At 40.7% G+C, this 18,251-nt stretch overlaps 2 protein-coding genes across 2 annotated transcripts; one reads left to right on the top strand and one right to left on the bottom strand.

The window, feature by feature from the left end:
• The first annotated feature begins 5,336 nt into the window (after positions 1-5,336).
• Positions 5,337-10,323, top strand: LOC141000868 (retinol dehydrogenase 12-like). The gene is made up of 7 exons (XM_073471750.1): positions 5,337-5,600; positions 7,121-7,261; positions 7,351-7,542; positions 7,633-7,794; positions 7,903-8,019; positions 8,124-8,328; positions 9,575-10,323. Exons 1-7 carry the CDS (start codon positions 5,528-5,530, stop codon positions 9,669-9,671), a joined length of 987 nt encoding a protein of 328 aa, XP_073327851.1. The 5' UTR covers positions 5,337-5,527; the 3' UTR covers positions 9,672-10,323.
• A 554-nt stretch (positions 10,324-10,877) lies between these two features.
• On the bottom strand, positions 10,878-12,464 carry ankrd34c (ankyrin repeat domain 34C). Its single transcript, XM_073471749.1, has one exon. It carries the CDS (start codon positions 12,462-12,464, stop codon positions 10,878-10,880), a length of 1,587 nt encoding a protein of 528 aa, XP_073327850.1.
• Between the last annotated feature and the right edge of the window lie 5,787 nt (positions 12,465-18,251).

Consider the following 18,251-nt stretch of genomic DNA (forward strand, 5'->3'; position numbering starts at 1 on the left):
GACATCTTGGTCCTCAGTACTTTCACTAGGTGCAGGGCCGTAGCCAGGATTGTAGGAGGCCCTGCCCCCCACCTCCACCCACCCACACAGAAAACATTGAAGACTATGGTGTACATGTGCGTTTCTCTGCACGTTGACGGGACCGATAATCACTTAGGAAATAATGTCAATAGATGACTCAAATTCTGACAAAAGAAGAAGATAATACCGCTTTTCCAGCAAAATTATAAACCTGGTTCTACTGCAGGGTAAATTGACCCGGGTGTACACATTCCCATTGCACAAAAAAGCCGGATCTTAGCGGGTTTAAGTGGGATTTTTGACCAGTGGAAAAGTGGTATAAGTAACAAATATGACCGATTTTGTGTATTAAACTTATTTAAACTAATTTCTTTGCTGAAAAGAACTTTACTGACATGGGTAATACTTTATAATAACCATCATTAATAACTTGTAAATTTATAGTTTATTAGGTTTAGTAAAGTCATTTCACTGTTCAGAAACAATGAAATGGTTCATAAAACATTTAACATTTAAAAGTTAAAAACATCAGTTTCAACTCTAATGGCATCAAAATAATGTTCATAAATTAACTACACAGTATTTAGAAACCATTTGCAAAGTATAATCAACAACAGCTGCAACTTTCCAATAAACAACTGCTCATAAATAGTTTATAAAGCCTTCATTGCTTGTTAACAGTGAAATAACTATTAACACATTTTTATGATCATATATAATTGTTTGTGTCACCAAAAATATGTATTACGATATCAAAAACCCAGAAAAAATACCGAGGACATGACCTCAGTGTCCTCAATGGTAGCTACAGCCCTGACTAGGTGTGCATTGAGTACCCATTATGTAACTATTTTACCTTAAAATAACTTCAAAATCATTGTGATGGTAGGCTAAACAATGCCTCTGTTGTTGCCCTAATGTCTGTTCAATGGCACCAACTCGCCTTATGTCGGTGAAAGTTTATCCTATTTTAAGGACAAAGTGTTTTCTGTTTTTCTCTCTGATGTTTTCCAGCTGCTCTGCTTCAACTCCTAAACTGATTTACAGACATTTCCTGATGGACAGACACCTGGAGTCACTTGTTGCTAAAGTAACTGCTAACTGTAGCTGCTGCTATTACTACTGAACAATGTTTTTCTGAAATAAAAATGAGTGAAACCAGAAGAGGTGTGACTTCAGCTCTTAATTGATGGTGTTTACACTGCGAGCACAGGAGCTTTTCATGCGTGAGGTTTTTGGATGAACAGGTTTTCCATTGCCCGCTTGCCCCAGCTTTGATACGGGGGACTAAACTGGGCTCAGCAGCCCTTGGTGACATCATGACAGAGGCAAAGAGTCTGAGGACGTTGATGGGGGAAAATGAGACAAGAAAAAACGAAAGTGTCCGAGCAAGAGGCAAGAGAGGAGAGTGGCGTTAATCTCAGACTGGCTTTTTTGTCATTGGGGAGATCTTTGCAAAATAAAAGGCTGCAAGACAGATTCTGACCTAGCCTTCGTGCCATCAGACTTTCTAATAAAAGCTGCCTTGTTATGTCTTGTTTTGTTACATTTGGCAAGCTTGTTGGCAAAGTTGTCAATTCATTCGCTTTTGATTGTAAGTAATGTAGTCATAAAACACGTGTGTCTACAACGATATAAGTGAATTGCAATCTGAAACTGTAAGGGTGCCAAACCACAAAACCAATTCTAACATAATGTTGCTTAAAAGAGGCACTTCATTTTCATAAAGCACTCATGTGAGACAGATTTAAAAGACCTTTATTCTCAGTAATCAAGCCCTCCAAAATATCGGATCCTACATTTCCAATAATGCAATTTAAACCCCGGTGACATCATTAAGGTTGCCAACTCATTTACCGTGTGTCTTGTTTAATGTCTGTTGAACTTAATTGTGAGTTTGCAGGAATATTTAATTCCCTTTTAAAAAATAAATCAAAAAGTAAATAAATAATTACATTTATATTGCCCACAATACGTACATTGTGTACTTGACTGTTTGTGCTTCCTCCATAGATACTCGATATAATGCAGACGTATGTAAGTGTAAGTGTAAACTTCACTAGTGGAAAGTTAGTTAGAAAGTTAGTTAGTAGGAGAAATGATCCTGTAAGGACATCATTTAGTATTTTTCTGATATAATCCTATCAGTTGTTTGATTATTTGCCTTGAGACAATTTACTGATTGTTGAAGCCAGTTGTTATGAATGAATCAAACCATTATGTGATATGAGAGCAGGTCATTTCTGAAGAGAAATTGCAGTGTGAATACTGGATGTTGAAAGGTGACGCGAAATTGAATATAAGAATCAATAATGTATGAAAAATGCAAAATATTTTTGTTTTTTTGAAAACTCTGGTGCTAAACTGAATAACTGGCTTTGATTTGGATGGAGAAGCAACTGATGAAGTATGAAGAGCTGGAAAGTGGTAAAGGATCTAACACTGAATTTAATTTGAGAGTTGAATGAAACTTTAGGAGTTATTGAAAAAATGGAAAAGGGATAAAGAATTTAATTATATTTCCTTATTTCTGTATTACGTTGATAAGACAAAATAAAAAGTGGTTTTCCTTCATCATTCACAAAGATTACTGTCGATAGATTGAAAAAACTATGGAAATGCACTGCAGTATACAGCAAAGAATACAGTAAAAACAAAAGATAATAAAAATAGCATGTGTCAATATATTAATAATTCAACACAGGCAGTTTATTGGGATCCAAAATGATGTTGTAAAAACGTACTTCACTGTTAAACTGGTCAAATATTTGGAAATATGGATAAAGAATACATAGAGCTCACAGACATGGGTACATACAGTAGTCGTTTTTGATAAAAATCCAGTATAAAGGTCAGCCAAAGGAACAATGTGCAGTATTTATAGATTTTCAAAACAGATTTATGTGCCACAATTTTGCAGATCCACAAATATACAGTGTATTTGGATCATAAACTGAGAGATGAGAGCAGTATGTTGTTGTACAAAACAAAGGTAAGAAAAGCCCACATACTTCTTCACTACTGTGACGAAGAAGTGAAGAGTACAGATTAAAAATTGACAGACATGGTGAAATTCATTGAGATCTCATATCCTCTGCTGGAGGGGTGCAGGATAGTAGCCACTTTCCAAAATGTCTCAGCAGAGGGCCCTCTAATTTTAGCAGGGGAAGGTTACCATACTGGGAGAAAGATTGGGAAGTGTGCAGAGCAGTCACATGACGGGCTTGGTTGTGAGCCAGCAAAAGAGACAGCCAGGTCACCTCTGAAGAGCTACTTTTGAGAATAGGGGGCCTGCATCGACAAAGGTCAGATATGCAAAGGCCGACTAAAACTGCTTTAATCTTGAAACATGCCACATGTCTTGAGCTGTATTAAAAAAGTATTCCTTAACGTTTGTATATAAAAGAGAAGGACGGTGAAGGTCAGCTGTTTTTGTCCCTGAAATACACAGTTTTTTCCTGCGCATGTGAAAAGAAACTGTTGAATGTGGTTATTGCGGTCAGACAAAGACAGTTGCAGTTACATAATGTTTTAACTTTCTACAGCGACCTTTGACCTAATGGTATGTAAACACATGTCCACATGCTGTCCACCTTCACAGACACTCAGCAGTTCTCCACAGTGGCTCTCAGATGTCACCCTGTAAACCCCAAGGTCAAAGCTCTAAATGTAGTCCTCGTCCAGACTCGTAATGTTGGACTTCTCCATTGTTCTTTGAAGTTATAAAAAGACAGGGAGTGACTTATTGACCTGACATGTTAAAGCTTTACTCCCATCAATAAGCAAAGGAATGTCTCATTTCAAGAGTCAGTTGCTCAGCTGCAGCTCTGATCAGGCTTTGTATTTAGACCGAGGGTGTAATGTCATAATTACTGTCATCTTGGCGCTGCCGCTGGGTTTCTGCTTTTGTCGGCTCGTACAACAGCAGCGACACGTCTTAATTTGCTCGCATGAGTGTAGGGTATAATTTCATGCTATATAAAGTGCTTTCTTAGACTTGACTGGTAACTTTGCATATAACATAAAACTGAGGTCTGATATTATGTATGTACTCCACCTACTGGACTCCCCCAGAAGGCACACAGACTGTGATGCTGAGCCTACAACGACCTCTGCTGGAGGATTTCAGCTCATGGATTTGTTCATGTACCAGCAACAGTTTATAAAAGATCTCAACTGCAGTTTAACATTGTTCCCCCTTGTTTGTTTGTTTTTATTTTGAAACAACATAATATATCAGGAGAGCAATATACACATATGGTCAAATTAAATATACACCTTTCCCAGCCTAAACACAAAATCTCGCTTGTGAGGCCCAGTGATAACACATCAAATTGCCCCTTAGTTCATTGGCTCTCAACCTTTTCAAGTCGGGACCTCACAGAAAAATCAGGTTGCACTTGGAGCTTTAACTCACAACATCCTGAAAGAGTCAAAATGAAAAAGATGTTGTTGTTTTTATGTGTGTACACACAGTTTGACTCTCACAAACACACACAATCAAATCTATTTTTAGGGCAAATAATATCACTGGTACAGGCAATGTAAAATGAAAACTAGCTGATAGATCCGGATTGTTAATAATAATAAGATCATTGTGAGAGTTTGCTTCAATTGTAATTACTTCCTCTTAATTACTGTTTATTATATACAACTGTTTATTATTCTTGTATTTTGTATCTATTATAGTATTTTGACTTTTAACTGTGCTATAATGTCCAATCTGCAATGCCCCATCTCTGGACACTTTCAAAAACACTCCTGAAGCACCACCTGTTCACCAAGGCTTACAACCTCCGCTAACTCTGTCTACCTTCCATCTGTCCATCCTACACAGTCATCTGCCCAGCCATCCCTCTTAAGCGTCCTGGGGTCTTTTGAAAGGCGGTATGTAAAGCTAAGATGTTATTATAATTATTATAATGTAATATGTTCTTCAATTTTGTTTTCAGCTGTATTTATTATTGTTATTTTTATTTGTATTATTATCATTATTATTATTATTATCATCATCATCATCATCATTATTATTATTATTATCATTAGTGGTAGTAGTAGTAGTATTATCGGCATCATTATTATATCGGCATCATTATTATGATTATTATTTTTATTAGAATTATTATTATCGTTATTATTATTATTATTATGGTTGTTGTTGTTGTTGTTGTTTTAACTGTTAAAAAACTTTCACAGGTTTTATAACATAGAAAATGTCACTCAGAAGCTCTTTAATGAAACAACCAATAGGATTCTTCTCCTTCTTGACGGGGGGCGGGACTTCCGGGTGGAAGTCAGCCTGTTATGTAGCTGTGCCCTGGGAGCTGTACTGATGCAGGAGCTTTGAGAGCAGGTTTCTAGTCTTTTTTGTGAACTAATTTTGCAGCTCATGTTATAAAAGGCCGTTTTAATTAAAGAGAGATACAGGCTGGACGCTGTAACCGGACTATAACAGTCAGGAAAAGGGTTTAATTCAGTGTAAACAGTGTAAAGTTTGGTTGGGACGATGCAGACCTTACCAGCGATAAGATCATTTGTTTTCGAGTATCCCAAAACTATCGCTCTGGTCACTCTCACAGGTAAGTAATGCACTGAATGAATGTTTTTTTGTTTATTGAAGGAGAAATCAACCAGCTCTTACAGCCTGTGAGGCTAATGATTGAGCGACCTACCACAGCCTTGTGTACAGTCTGTTATTCAAGCAGTGGGGTTGCATGCTTTTCAAGGCCAACTGAACTTGCACTCATATTGTCAATAATTACAGTTTTATTATTTATAATTCAAACTGGGTGTTTTTGAAAATAATTTGACATGTACCTTTATTGCTTTGTGCTTATGTAATATCTGCTTTAGTGTACAGCTAGTACACTTTTTTTTGCACCTTCCCAGTTTAAATAAATAAAGTAAGCTTTCATTATATTGCTGTCACTTAATGTCATTTTGACAGCTTTATGTATCAAAGATGTGTAGCATTGTAAGGATTTAATGAGAATAGATACAAGTTGAAAAGAATATGAATAGTTGAAAAAGTGGGAAAGGGATGAAGAGTGCAAAACACTAAATTTAAGTGTGTTTTCTTGTTTCTGTATTATGTTGGTGTTGGATGTTATTAGTCTGGCTAACAGACAGACAGATGGATGGATAAACAGATTTGTTGGACAACAATACAAGATACACAAAATCAGCCAGTCCGGAGACACAATTAAATTGTGTGGATAAAAACACAGTAAAGCCAAAACTTCCATAATGGTTCTGTTATGAAAGGGATCTTCAAGTCTGGCAAGACAGGTTTAAATGCATGAAATATCAAAACAAAGAGACGAGACTGACTTTTGAGAGCACACAAAACAGACTTCTTGTAGCGTTTTTGTAGGAATTGCTGGTGTTGTAAAAAATACCCAAAAGTTATACTTGTCTAAAAGTGATGACATCACGTTAGAATATTACTTTGGTAAAAGTGCAAGTCCCCCACACGAATAGTACTTGAGTAAAAATCTGAAAGTATCTGACATTAAATGTACTTCAGTACAATTAAAAGTAAAATATACATAGCTTTACATGTATGTACTGTATATACTGTATATAATAGGTTGACCAAATATCGGTCTGGCTGATTCGATATTCAGCATTTTTCTGATTATCACCATCAGAGTTTTAAATTTAAAAAAATCTGATGACGATCAATAAATTATATAAAAATTGCGCAACTTTGGCTCTGATGCAGCATGCAATCTGCAAAGTAACTAGTTTTTAAAGTTATTTAGAAAAAAGCGGTGACTAAAAGGTATTTGCCTCCAAAATGTACTGGAGTGGAAGTTTAGCAGAAAAGTATAATTTTATGGTACTTGTACTTTCTTGAGTAAAGGCGAGAAGTTGCATTCCATCTCTGGGAGTAGCTTACAAAGATGTGTTTTAATCATTGATTAATTGATAAGTGGATTAATTATTCATCATCAGTCCTTCAGGATATGAAGGCAGTGTTTGGTAAAGTAAGATAACAAAATAAAAACTCTGCAGGACTTTGATATAAAACTCTAAAGTTAAGGTATTATGGTTAGAGGAGATTCGTTTACTGTAACTGTGTCGACTTTTCTTCCAGGAGTGGGACTTTTTAGTGTGAAGAAATGGATGGCAGGTGGAGTGTGTCGCAGCAGAGCCCGGCTGGATGGAAAGACCATCCTGATCACCGGCGGCAACACTGGGATTGGCAAAGAAACCGCTATTGACCTGGCTAACAGGGGTTAGCTGCATGTCTATCTTTTGTATATTCTAGCCTTTAATTACCTCATTTAATTTTGAAATAAACAAGATTTGCTGGTGTGTTTACAGGCGCGAGGGTCATCCTGGCCTGCAGAGACATGGACAGAGCTAACAAAGCTGCAGAGGAAGTGAGGAAGAGGAGTGGAAATGGCAATGTTATTGTCAAAAAGCTGGACTTGGCATCTCTACAGTCGGTGCGAGAACTAGCCAAAGATGTCCTAGCGAGTGAAGAGAGGCTGGATGTTCTCATAAATAATGCAGGTAAAAATAACAATGACATCTGATGGTGAGACATTTTCCAACAGCTTTGAGACAGTGTTCACATAAACAAACTAATATTCGGACTTTTAGGTGTTATGAGCTGTCCTAAATGGCAGACCGAAGATGGCTTCGAAATGCAGTTCGGTGTGAACCACCTGGGTCACTTCCTGTTAACAAACTGCCTGTTGGATCTCTTGAAGAAGTCGACTCCGAGCCGCATCGTCAACGTCTCCAGTTTAGCTCATGAAAAAGGTGCAGTTTTTCATTCTTTCTCACTAAAAAGGTGTGGATTTTCTTTTTCCTCTCTCATGAATGCTGTCCTTTCAGTGTCATTCAGTATGTACTGTTTTCACCCGACAGGTCAAATTTATTTTGATGACATACACCAGGATAAAGATTACAACCCTTGGAGAAGCTACAGACAAAGTAAACTAGCCAACGTCCTCTTTACAAGGGAGCTGGCTAAGAAGCTACAAGGTATTGAAACCTTTTTTTATCTTCCACCCGACATACGGCAGCATTTCAGAAAGTGTGTCTATGCGTTTATTTTCAGATAACTCCTACGCCTTGTAATTTTGCAGGTACCGGAGTAACAACATACAGCCTCCATCCTGGAGTAATCCGGACTGAGCTCGGCCGACACTTCTGGCCCATGATCCCCCTGTGGAAGAGAATTGTATACAAACCACTCATTTTCTTCATCAAGACTCCAACAGAAGGCGCCCAGACCACCATCCACTGCGCTGTGGAGGAGAGCCTGCAGAATGAAAGTGGACTGTACTACAGGTCAGTCAGTGAGGATCAGTAGACAGCAGCTTCATTATCAGAGGCATTAAAATCAATACATGTTCTGTTAGACATCAGGAGCCAACATAGGGGCTTGGTACCTGTTCACCTCTGCTGCTCCCCGTCAGTTAACAGTTAACCATTGAATTAATGAATTATAGACAGAGCTTTCCCTAGAAGCCATTGTGCAACTTCCTGAAAAGTGCATTCTCTCTAATGGCCAGCATTTAGAGTAAAATAGACGAATAAAGCAGGGTGTGCTTGTGATTGACAAGCTACCGTGGTGACCGTCAGTCAGGAAAGAGCTCCACTCTCTCGTCCAAATATAGTCACTCGAGGCTTTAAAAATTTCACTCCACAAACCAACAAGTTACGTCACGGTAGGTTTACATTTGCTTTAAGCACAACATTGTAATAATAGCACCTCGTAATGTTGGTGCCTTTTTATCCAGCAGACACAGAGTAACATTTGTATGACGTTTGATTTCATGTTCTTTGCCACCTGTTGAACGTTTCGCTCTCCTTTTAACTCTCCACGAGGGATGGGTATCATTAGGATTTTATCTATACTACTCTTACTGATACTCCTTACTCCTGGTTCGGTTCTATTTCGCTACTCTTATCTGTTCTTTTTTATTTATAGCGTTTCAAAAAATATATTGTATTATTATAAAAGAACCGTTAACTTTGGAGCTTATCAGTGCGGTATTCAATAATTCAGTCCCAGAACTCGTTTGATACCGGGTTTGTTACCCGTTCCTGCCCATCACCAGCTAGTAGCTATCGTTTGTCAGTCTGCCATCTGGGACAGTGTGTTTATCAGAGCTATTCTATAGAAATCAGCTGCCTGCTTCAGGTGGAAACTAAAGTTGATGATAGCGGAGCTGTGAAGCCAGAAAACCATTCGTTTAAAATAGCTTAAAAGGATCCATATAGCTGAGGAGGACAGAGTTGGGTTACATGGTTTTGCAACTACAACAACCCCCTTTTACTTCATACATACCCTTTTTTTTTATCTCTGCTGTCTAAGGAAAATATTGATTCATTCTTGTTCATGATGCTTATCACAAATGAATCTGAATAACCTACATCATGTTAGATAAAAAGTACTGTGATAATATGTATTGTAAGTTACCCTTTGATTCCCATCTGTAGTCACCAATAATATCTTATTCCTGTGACTTCACCAGCACAGCGGGAACAGATCGAGTCACATGTTTAACACTAAATTCTGCACTGATTACAGCGACTGCGCTCCTAAAACGGCGGCCCCTCAGGGTCTGGATGATGAAGCTGCCAAGAAGCTGTGGGATCTCAGTGCCTCAATGGTTGGTCTGGCATAATCATAGTGACATTGATGATGATGATGACCACGGTGACGATCGTCATCAGCACCGACGGACTGCCAAGTGGCCTGAGGAAAGACTGGTGTGCTTTCTAATGAGCATCTGTGTGGCGACTATCAGCTGAGCATCCTCCTAATTGATCAATAAGTAAACAAACAGAAAATCACAAGTGATAGACATTTATTTATAATATACAACAAACTACTTGCAAAAATACTATGGGTTAAATTATGTTTTTCTTTTCTTTAACAGAAGCACTGCTTCACAGGTAAGTTACTTGGAAGCTGTATGATCTTTAGTTTGATTGCCATTAGCGTGAAATGACATTTAAATTGACAAGTTTCACTAATCTCTGCCGACTATGAACTCGAATGTCATTCAATGTTACTTGAATTCAAAATATAAGAATTACGTGTGCTTTGAAAGTATCTTGTAACACTGTTAATAGCAACATTTTCTTTTTTTTTTTTCCTCCTGGGCGATAAAGTGCTGTTATACATAGCCCATTGTTTTACCTGTTTCTTAAGGCATGTTTTTCATTCACTCACATCACGTCTACTCATTTAGTTCCATGTGAGACCAACGATATTGAAATAAAACACATTTTGGTTACATCATCATGAAATAAAAATGCTCCTAATACATTAAATGTATCTGTCCACTCTTTTTTTTTTTTATTTTTTTTTTTTAGGTTTCTTTATCTTGAAGGCACTTTGTACAAATTTGCTACAAACAGTCAAATTTCATCTTACTCAAAGCTACATCTCAGACAAGTGCATCACATTTTTCTTTTTTCCAAAGAAAGTCCATTAATGGTGCTAATTACATATGCACAAAGTGCACCCAAGTGGCCTGCTGGCTACGAATGGACCCTGTATGTTCCCTACGTATTACATTATCATGTAAGAGAGCTAGTTTAGAGGAGAAGTACCATGTCTTGGCATTTACATTCAAAACTGTACTACATAAACAGCAGATGTTGTGAAGAAAATAATCCTTAAGGTTGGGTGTAACACAGGGAAGAAATCTACCTATATTGCTCAGTTTCAATATATATATATATATTTTATAAATAATACATTATTCAACATCTAGATGGCTGTGAGTCTACACAGCTGAACCTATGGATGTACTTCCTGACAATTTGTGGTGGTGTTAACATTTCTACCCTCACAATATGTGCTGCATAAACACCATCGCTAACTAATGAGCCAGCTCTTCGAAATCAGAAAGCTGTTTCATCTGCTCCACTTGCATAGAGTGCCTTCTCACAAGTTTCTTCTTGGACTTGAGGCCGCCTCTCTTTGGTGTGTTTGGTGCTACTGGAGCTATAGATCTAATACCTGTGGCCAGAGGTGAGGAGGGCTTGCTACTCGCCCCGATATCAGGAATGGGGGGGTTGGGGTTGACGTTGAGCGGGGGCAGGTGGCCGGGCCTGGTGTGGGAGATGTGGTCGAGCAGCAGCGTGCCCGAGCCTCTCCTCTCCAGGAGGCCCGGCGCTCGCCTGTGTGCTGTGCTGGGAGAGGAGGGGCTGGCGTTGCTGTCGAGAGATTCTCTGGAGCTGGTCAGCATCGCCAGTGGAGACGTGTTTAGTTTCCTCCGCTCCACTGGGACCTTCGGAGAGTCTAACATGGCAGAGTCTAAATAGAGCTGTGAGTCTGAGTCATAGTGATCGTTCCCCAGACGTCTCCTATGCATTGTGTCTCTCAGACTGGCGGGTCCACTGCTGCTGCAGCTCTCCTGCTCTGTTGGCACAGTGCTGCGCCGTGCCAGCGGCTGGTGCTGGCAGAGAGATCTCTCATATGATGCTTTGGACGTTGGAGGAACTGATAGTGAGGTTGTCATTTTACAGGCTTGTTCGCCCACTGGTGGGAATAAACTGTCCTTTCCATCCACACTGTTGTGTCGAGACAGAACTGACCTCTTGCTCAGAGAGAGTCCGTTCACCCCTGCGACTACATCCTCATCAGAGCTGGCCTTCTTACTCTCCTCATGGGCGGCGGCTGCAGCCAGGACTGAGGGAGCAATCAGCCCCCAAGGCTCAGACTGCAGCCTCTTCAGCTGAGGCAGACGTGCACGTTTGGGGTTTGCAGGCCGGCGTGTTGGAGACGTTGGGCCGTTGGCGAGCTTCGCAGCCGAACTCGAGGTTTTCAGCTTCGTCTGGAAACTGAAGACTGTGTTTTGCGGCTCTTGCTCGGGTGTGGGAGATGCAGTAACATTAATGTCAGACGGAGAGGTGCAGTATGTTGGGGAGGGCCTCTCTTCCAGCCCCGGTGATGGCGGGGCGTTTAGGTACTGTTTGGTAGTTTTAGTGCCAGACGGTGATTTATCAGTGGTGATTATGATGACCTCCTTGCCTTTAGCCTTGCATGCATCCAAGAGCAGTTTTAGCGTCTGCTTATCATCTGCATTGATGGCGTAGACCAGCGCCGAGGCCCCGCTCCTGTCCTCCAGACTGGGGTCGGCTCCATTGCTCAGCAGGTGATCCACCACCTCGTGTCCGGCCTTGTGGATGCAGGCGTGCATCAGAGCTGTCCTACCTGCTTTGTCCTGTATGTTGGGGTCTGCCTGGTTGTCCAGCAGATATTTCACCAGCTTCGACTTGCCGACACTCTGCTGGTCAGTGTGTGTGGACATGCAGGCCACCATGAGCGGCGTCTCTCCACGCTCATTGCTCTCGTTGATGTAGGCGCCTCCTTCCAGCAGGAGCCTGGTTAGTCTCAGGCGTCTGAGCCACACCGCCTTCAGGAGCGAGTTCCCATCTGTCCGCAGCTCCAGAATATCTGCCATCTCCCAGCCAATCTCAGATGTTCTCAGTGTTTAAGTTACAGCTCACAGCCCTTTGGACAAATCAGTGAAGGGGTTCAGTTTACATTGCAAAATCTTTATAATATAAGCCTCATATTACCTGTAATGGTTTGCTAAATCATAACCAGCAGGTGGCAGTCTATTACAATTTAAAGATTATAAATATCACTTACTCTTAACAGATTTATGATATAGGAAATATATTCTTTAAATGATAACTCAGATTAAAGCAGGGTGTTAAAAAAATGTAGTTAAGTGCTTGAAGCTCAAAAACAGGAGACAGCTTGCACAACACCTGTTAGATTCACAATCAAACACTAAATGGATGATCAGACGATTATAATTTGATATCAGAAATCAAAGTTCATCTAATAGCAGCAGCTTTTAGTCATATTTATTTATGGAAGCGACAAAGAAAAGCATCCGCCACCAACCCGAAAGTGCGCAAAAAACACCAGCCATGAATCTGTTCCTACTGGCACAGAAATATGCCCAAGAGACTTTGCGTCAACGTGATTTTTTTGAAAATATATAAAACTGAAAAAGTGACAGTACAAACACCTGGCCTGACAGGATCATAACGGCACAGTGTGAGGCGTAAGAGCGGCTGTGCGTGGTCCTCATTTTGGATAACTTGGCTACAGAGACGCGCTCCATCACAATCATCGTCTAACTCTCCAGTAAACGCCTCCTTTAAGATTGTATATATAATGCAAACATTAATAATCATGATATATAACACACATACATCTGATGTTATGTGTAATGTATGTAGGTTTATCTTCTCTACCAGCCTCCCAGGATGAAGAAACCACCGCAGCGCTTCGAGATATTGACATAAATGTGAATTGATCAACCTTCTTTTTCTAAAAAAAAATCATATTTTTCTAGATTAATAATTTCTCAAGGCAACTTAGTGTGTGTGATTTCTCTTACCTGGTCGGAGGAGAGGTTTCCCATGCTCTCAAAGTGCCCGCTGCTCTGACATGAAAGAGGGGAGAAGAAAAACGAATGATTCAAATAGAAAGTTTGGTTACAGCCAATGTCCCCTTATATATTGTTTTTTTTTTTAGCCGTGGCCGTTCCCATCGACGCGTCCTGGTTTAGGTGACAGGGTGCCGTACCTCCTCTGGCACCATCGCACATGAGCTGCGTGGCTTTTGTTATGGAGGCGCACTACATCAGTCCAATGGGGAGTATTCCTTTCACTGCGCACTCAAGGATCACAACCTGGAGACGCTGCGGGTTAAAAATAACTTACTTTCCCTGCATGTTGAATGAAACGTGTATTCTCTTGACGTCAGAGTCGACCAAAAATAAATTGCGTCTGATGAAAAGCCTCTGTCCTGATCCCTTCACATCTGCAGGACACAAACAAAACGAGCGTTTTTACACCCAAAGACATGTAAATGTGCGTGCGTGTGCGTTTTTATCTGAACTGTTACAAAAGGACAACTTGTAAAGGAAAGACTCTGACACTGTTGGGCCTACACATGATGGAAATGAGGGGGAAACATTTGTGGTGGTAGTTTTTTTTTTGTGTGTGCTATAAATAAGATTAAATCTATCTGCAGTCACAAAAAAAGCCTTCCTCTCTGCCATGTGGACAATTCAGCTGTAAAAACCTGACAAAGGCAAATGTTTTGGGTCACATGGCACACAGATGTGTTGTGATTATCTCCATAACATAACATCAAATCATAAGTTGAGCTTTTTCCCTGCAAAATCTCCAACCGACCGTGTCTCTGATTGGGCTTGTTTCGCCGCTCGATACATGAAAAGATGGAGCAAAAACAAATATTTCACACCTATATATAAATATATATTTACTGCACAATTAAAGAGGCCAAAACTTGTAGCAGCCATCACAGCTATACAGCCTAATAGGGACATTTCTATTTTTAGGTTGCTATGAGACAGCACAGAAGCAGTTTCTAATGAGAACAGTGATGTTCTCAGCCCTGCATGGAACAGGTAAATCCAACACATAACATTTCACAAAGGAGCGAAAGGCTTTTTATTTAAGGCATTTGCTCAGATTGGATGAGTTTGGATGGTGGTGCTTTTATTTAATATATTTTTTTCACTTGCACATGTCGCCTATAAGCCACCGTCACATCCACCACCACCACGTTCAATCATTAGTCCTCTGACCCCTGCTCTTTCCCTCTGAGACTGGGACTAATCACTTTATGACCCATCCAAACACTTGACGTCTCAGGACTCCAGTCGTCAATGCTGGCAGTGATTTCTCACCTGTGATTGCCTTCTCAGCCCCCACGGGAACATGTTGTTTACGAGGCACATCATGGAGAAGGTGGTTTTATAGAACAGCACATACATACTGTAGTCACCAAGTCAGAAGGATGCGTCCCGTCCATCTTTATGTGGTTAAATATCTTTATTTGATTTGTGTGAATTATTGTTTTGAGTCCAGCAGAATCTGTGACATGTGCCCCCAAATAAATAGATTTTATTCTAAGAGCTGATTGTCTCAACGCTCATGCCTAGACAACCTGAAGTGCAGCTGTTATTGAAATGGTGCGTAATGTAGAATATGATTGGAAGTGACCTGCTGTCCACAGAGATATGATGGATCAGAACAAGGCCAAAGCTCACATGGAGCCACACCAACGTCAGCGGGCCCCATACGGCGTGATCCGTGCCCCGACGATGCTGTCTTCATCAGTATATTAAAAAGGGAAAATAAATAATTAAAGTGGAGCTGTCACCCCTGGGAGCAGTTTCCATTTTCAGATATCTTACATCGCAGCTGCTGCTCTTCCTCCCCTCCTTTCTAAATATAACCTTTTCTTCTGCCTGCATTGTGAGGGTTTTTTACTCAACAGACTACAGTAGCTCCGAGGCTATTTATAGATCCTGAAAAAGTAAAAAGTTATTAACAGTTATCAAATTTAGAGCGTGATCACAATGTCTCCTAATAGTACAGTCTGCAACAGAAAACATGATGTCTCGGCTTGATCCTCAACCCGTGTTGGTGCTTCAAGAAAAAAGAAAAGGAAATTGATTCAAGTAGAAATGAAAATGGAAATAAGCTCAAATTGAATCTATGAAACCTGAAATTGATTATCCAGGTACCTGCACGGGCCACCGCCATGCCTATTTTTAAATCCTAATGTTGATTGAATGTCTGGCTTCACTGGTCTATCAGGGAGGAAGTTCAACAATGATGTCAGCAAACCTTTGAATAATTATATATATGGATATGTCACAGTCTATTCTTAAACTTGAACCCGTACAGATCCATGCTATGTGCATATATCTGACACACAACTCTCTTATTAGCTGTAACTTTACATGTATTGTGCATTCTTGAAAGAAAAAAACGAATTTTCTGTCACAGAATGCATTTTGTTTTCATTCTGAAGACTGAAACTGGGAGAAACTATGAGTTTAGTAATAGACTAGGGCACAACTAGACTTGAGTACACATAGCTTAGGCTTTACTAAGCATAAAAACTGCAAATAGGGGACACTGCAATCCTGGCTCACTCCAAAAGTAACATGTTGTGGCCCAGCCCATGTTTTTTTAGTCTTTATGCTAAGCTAAGTTAAGCTAATCCTTTAAAGGGGCTCTGCGGTACTTCTGTTGTGCTGGAAGCAGGTCGTAAGTTTAAAGTAGCAGACTCCATTTCTCAACCAACGTTAGCTGTTGCTCTCTGCTAGCGGAGCGGAGAAAGGCACTGAGACAAGATCCTCGAGAATGTGCGTGATGTCACATCCTTCGGACCTTCCCGGAAAATCCGACCCAAGTCCTTCACAAGGAAATCTACGGTCCGGCAGCTTTAAACCACTTCGACAAAATCGTCCACGGGTTTGTTCAGGCAACCAAGAGAGACATGGAAGGTCTCATTTTTCACATCATGTTACAAACTGCTCACATACGGCCAATATAAAAGTGACTTGTACGTGTAAATCGCTGCTAATTGTTACATACGTTTGGAAAACTGTGTGTATTTAAATTTGAATTAAGCGTCTCCACCGTCCTGTAGCTGGTCTGAATCTTCCATCGTCTGAAATCTGCCTCTGTCACGCAGAAATATGTTTACACACAAGCTGTACTTATTCCATTAACTCATAAGGGAGATTACATCCTGCCCAGCTTTTCCATCTTGACAACGCCATTGTTGATTTTTTTTTCTCATCCTCCGCTTTTGTGCTGCAGTTTTGTGTGTCTTCTCCCCGCGATCGTTGTCTCTCTAAAGACTGAGTTTGACATTCTCATGGCATTTGGTGTCTCTGCGATTGTATCAAGCGAATGTGTGGGCTGCGACAGCGATGAACTGGCACGAACCCTGCCGCAGCTTCGCACTGGACCGCTCCATGCCTTCCCTCCTACCTCGGCGGATTTAGGAAAAAATGCCTCCAGTGCAGCTTAAAAACCTGCCACCCCTCACATATGCTGCGAGTGATTTTCTTCTTCTCCCTCATCCACTCATGATTATGTCCCGTGAAGTATAACACATTTTCAGACACTTTGATCTTTTCATATTGAGTAGTGCTACTTTATCATACTTGAAAAAATCTTGGAATGGTTCCACTCCTCCTCTGCCTCCTTCTCCTTCATCACTCCTTCTGTTCTTCCTCATCTCCTCGCAGTGCAAAACCAACACCTGCCCTTCTGGCGAGCTGTAATTGAGGAGAGCATTATTCAAGAGCGGGAGCATTGTACGGGCAACAATTTTGCCTGGTGATCATTGTGTATGTCGGCTGTATCCTAGGAGATCGGTGCATATCTAATAAGGAGTTTGTTACTCATTTTGCAGAGTGGGCACTTTGATGTCCTCCGTGTTGAATTTTCTGTTTTAGCTCCGCGTCCTCCTAATGAAGCAGAGGGCTTGAAGCTTCACAATTGGTTGCTTATCAACTCTACACCCCACTTATTAGGAGTTGTTGTGGAGCCTTTAATTGGATATTGGCACAGGAGGCGCTTTAATGGCCTGTCAGTAATCAAGCGGTCAAGATATATCCACACATGACGGTACTGTTCACGTCGTTAAGAATTTTACCCGTCGATTCCCAACTGAACCGAACACTCGCGCGCTTTCTTCTCCGTGTTTTCACGAGCGTGTTATCTGAATCGACAAGTGTTTCGACAATTCATCCTCGAGTTTGAGATTCTGTACAGCCGCCTCGCCGAACTACAGAAGTAATTAGTGGCAAAATTGATGTTTTGGTGGGATCCGTCACACCTCCGTTCACACCACCAAATCAAAAGCTTACCAACGTGTCTGCCGCCCCATCGAGCGGAGAGCTGGAAGTCTCCCTGCTTTCCAAATAAGTTGTCTAATGAAACACTACAGAGCAAATACACAGCCATCAATAAAGGATGCCTGTCTGTTTATCAAGATTACTGGCCTTTTTTTTTCTTAGAGATTCTGTTCTTTCAAACCTTTCAGTGACTTTGTTTGGCAGAATAAATGTCAGATGTAAATAAGTTTCCATGTGAATACATCACAGACAGTTTTTCGAGCTGCGTTTGTGAGAAGTTTCCGAGCATGTGGGTACATCGGCGTGGATGAGTGGATGTTCTGACAGTGAGTTAGAAGACTTCACTCTGCTCGCGGTTCACACCCCTGAGACTGTGACGTCTTTGACACCATGAGGCTCTCTGACCAAAATACACCTCCTCTGCAGCACAAGGTGAGGAAAGAGCTTTTTCTGTGTCTGTTGTTGTGATCGGTGACGTCAAATCGTTCCTGTCCAGCCTTGAGGATGTCAGGGCTCATCTGCCGCATTCGACACGAC

Source organism: Pagrus major, chromosome 8 (genome assembly GCF_040436345.1).
Source record: "Pagrus major chromosome 8, Pma_NU_1.0".
Taxonomy (NCBI): Eukaryota; Metazoa; Chordata; class Actinopteri; order Spariformes; family Sparidae; genus Pagrus; species Pagrus major.

Excerpts from the sequence above, each read along its gene's own strand:
- LOC141000868 (XM_073471750.1), top strand. The coding sequence starts at position 5,528 with ATGCAGACCTTACCAGCGATAAGATCATTTGTTTTCGAGTATCCCAAA. Across the intron at positions 7,543-7,632 it reads TGTTCTCATAAATAATGCAG|GTGTTATGAGCTGTCCTAAA; the intron begins GTAAAAATAACA and ends TCGGACTTTTAG. Across the intron at positions 8,020-8,123 it reads GCTGGCTAAGAAGCTACAAG|GTACCGGAGTAACAACATAC; the intron begins GTATTGAAACCT and ends GTAATTTTGCAG.
- ankrd34c (XM_073471749.1), bottom strand. The coding sequence starts at position 12,464 with ATGGCAGATATTCTGGAGCTGCGGACAGATGGGAACTCGCTCCTGAAG.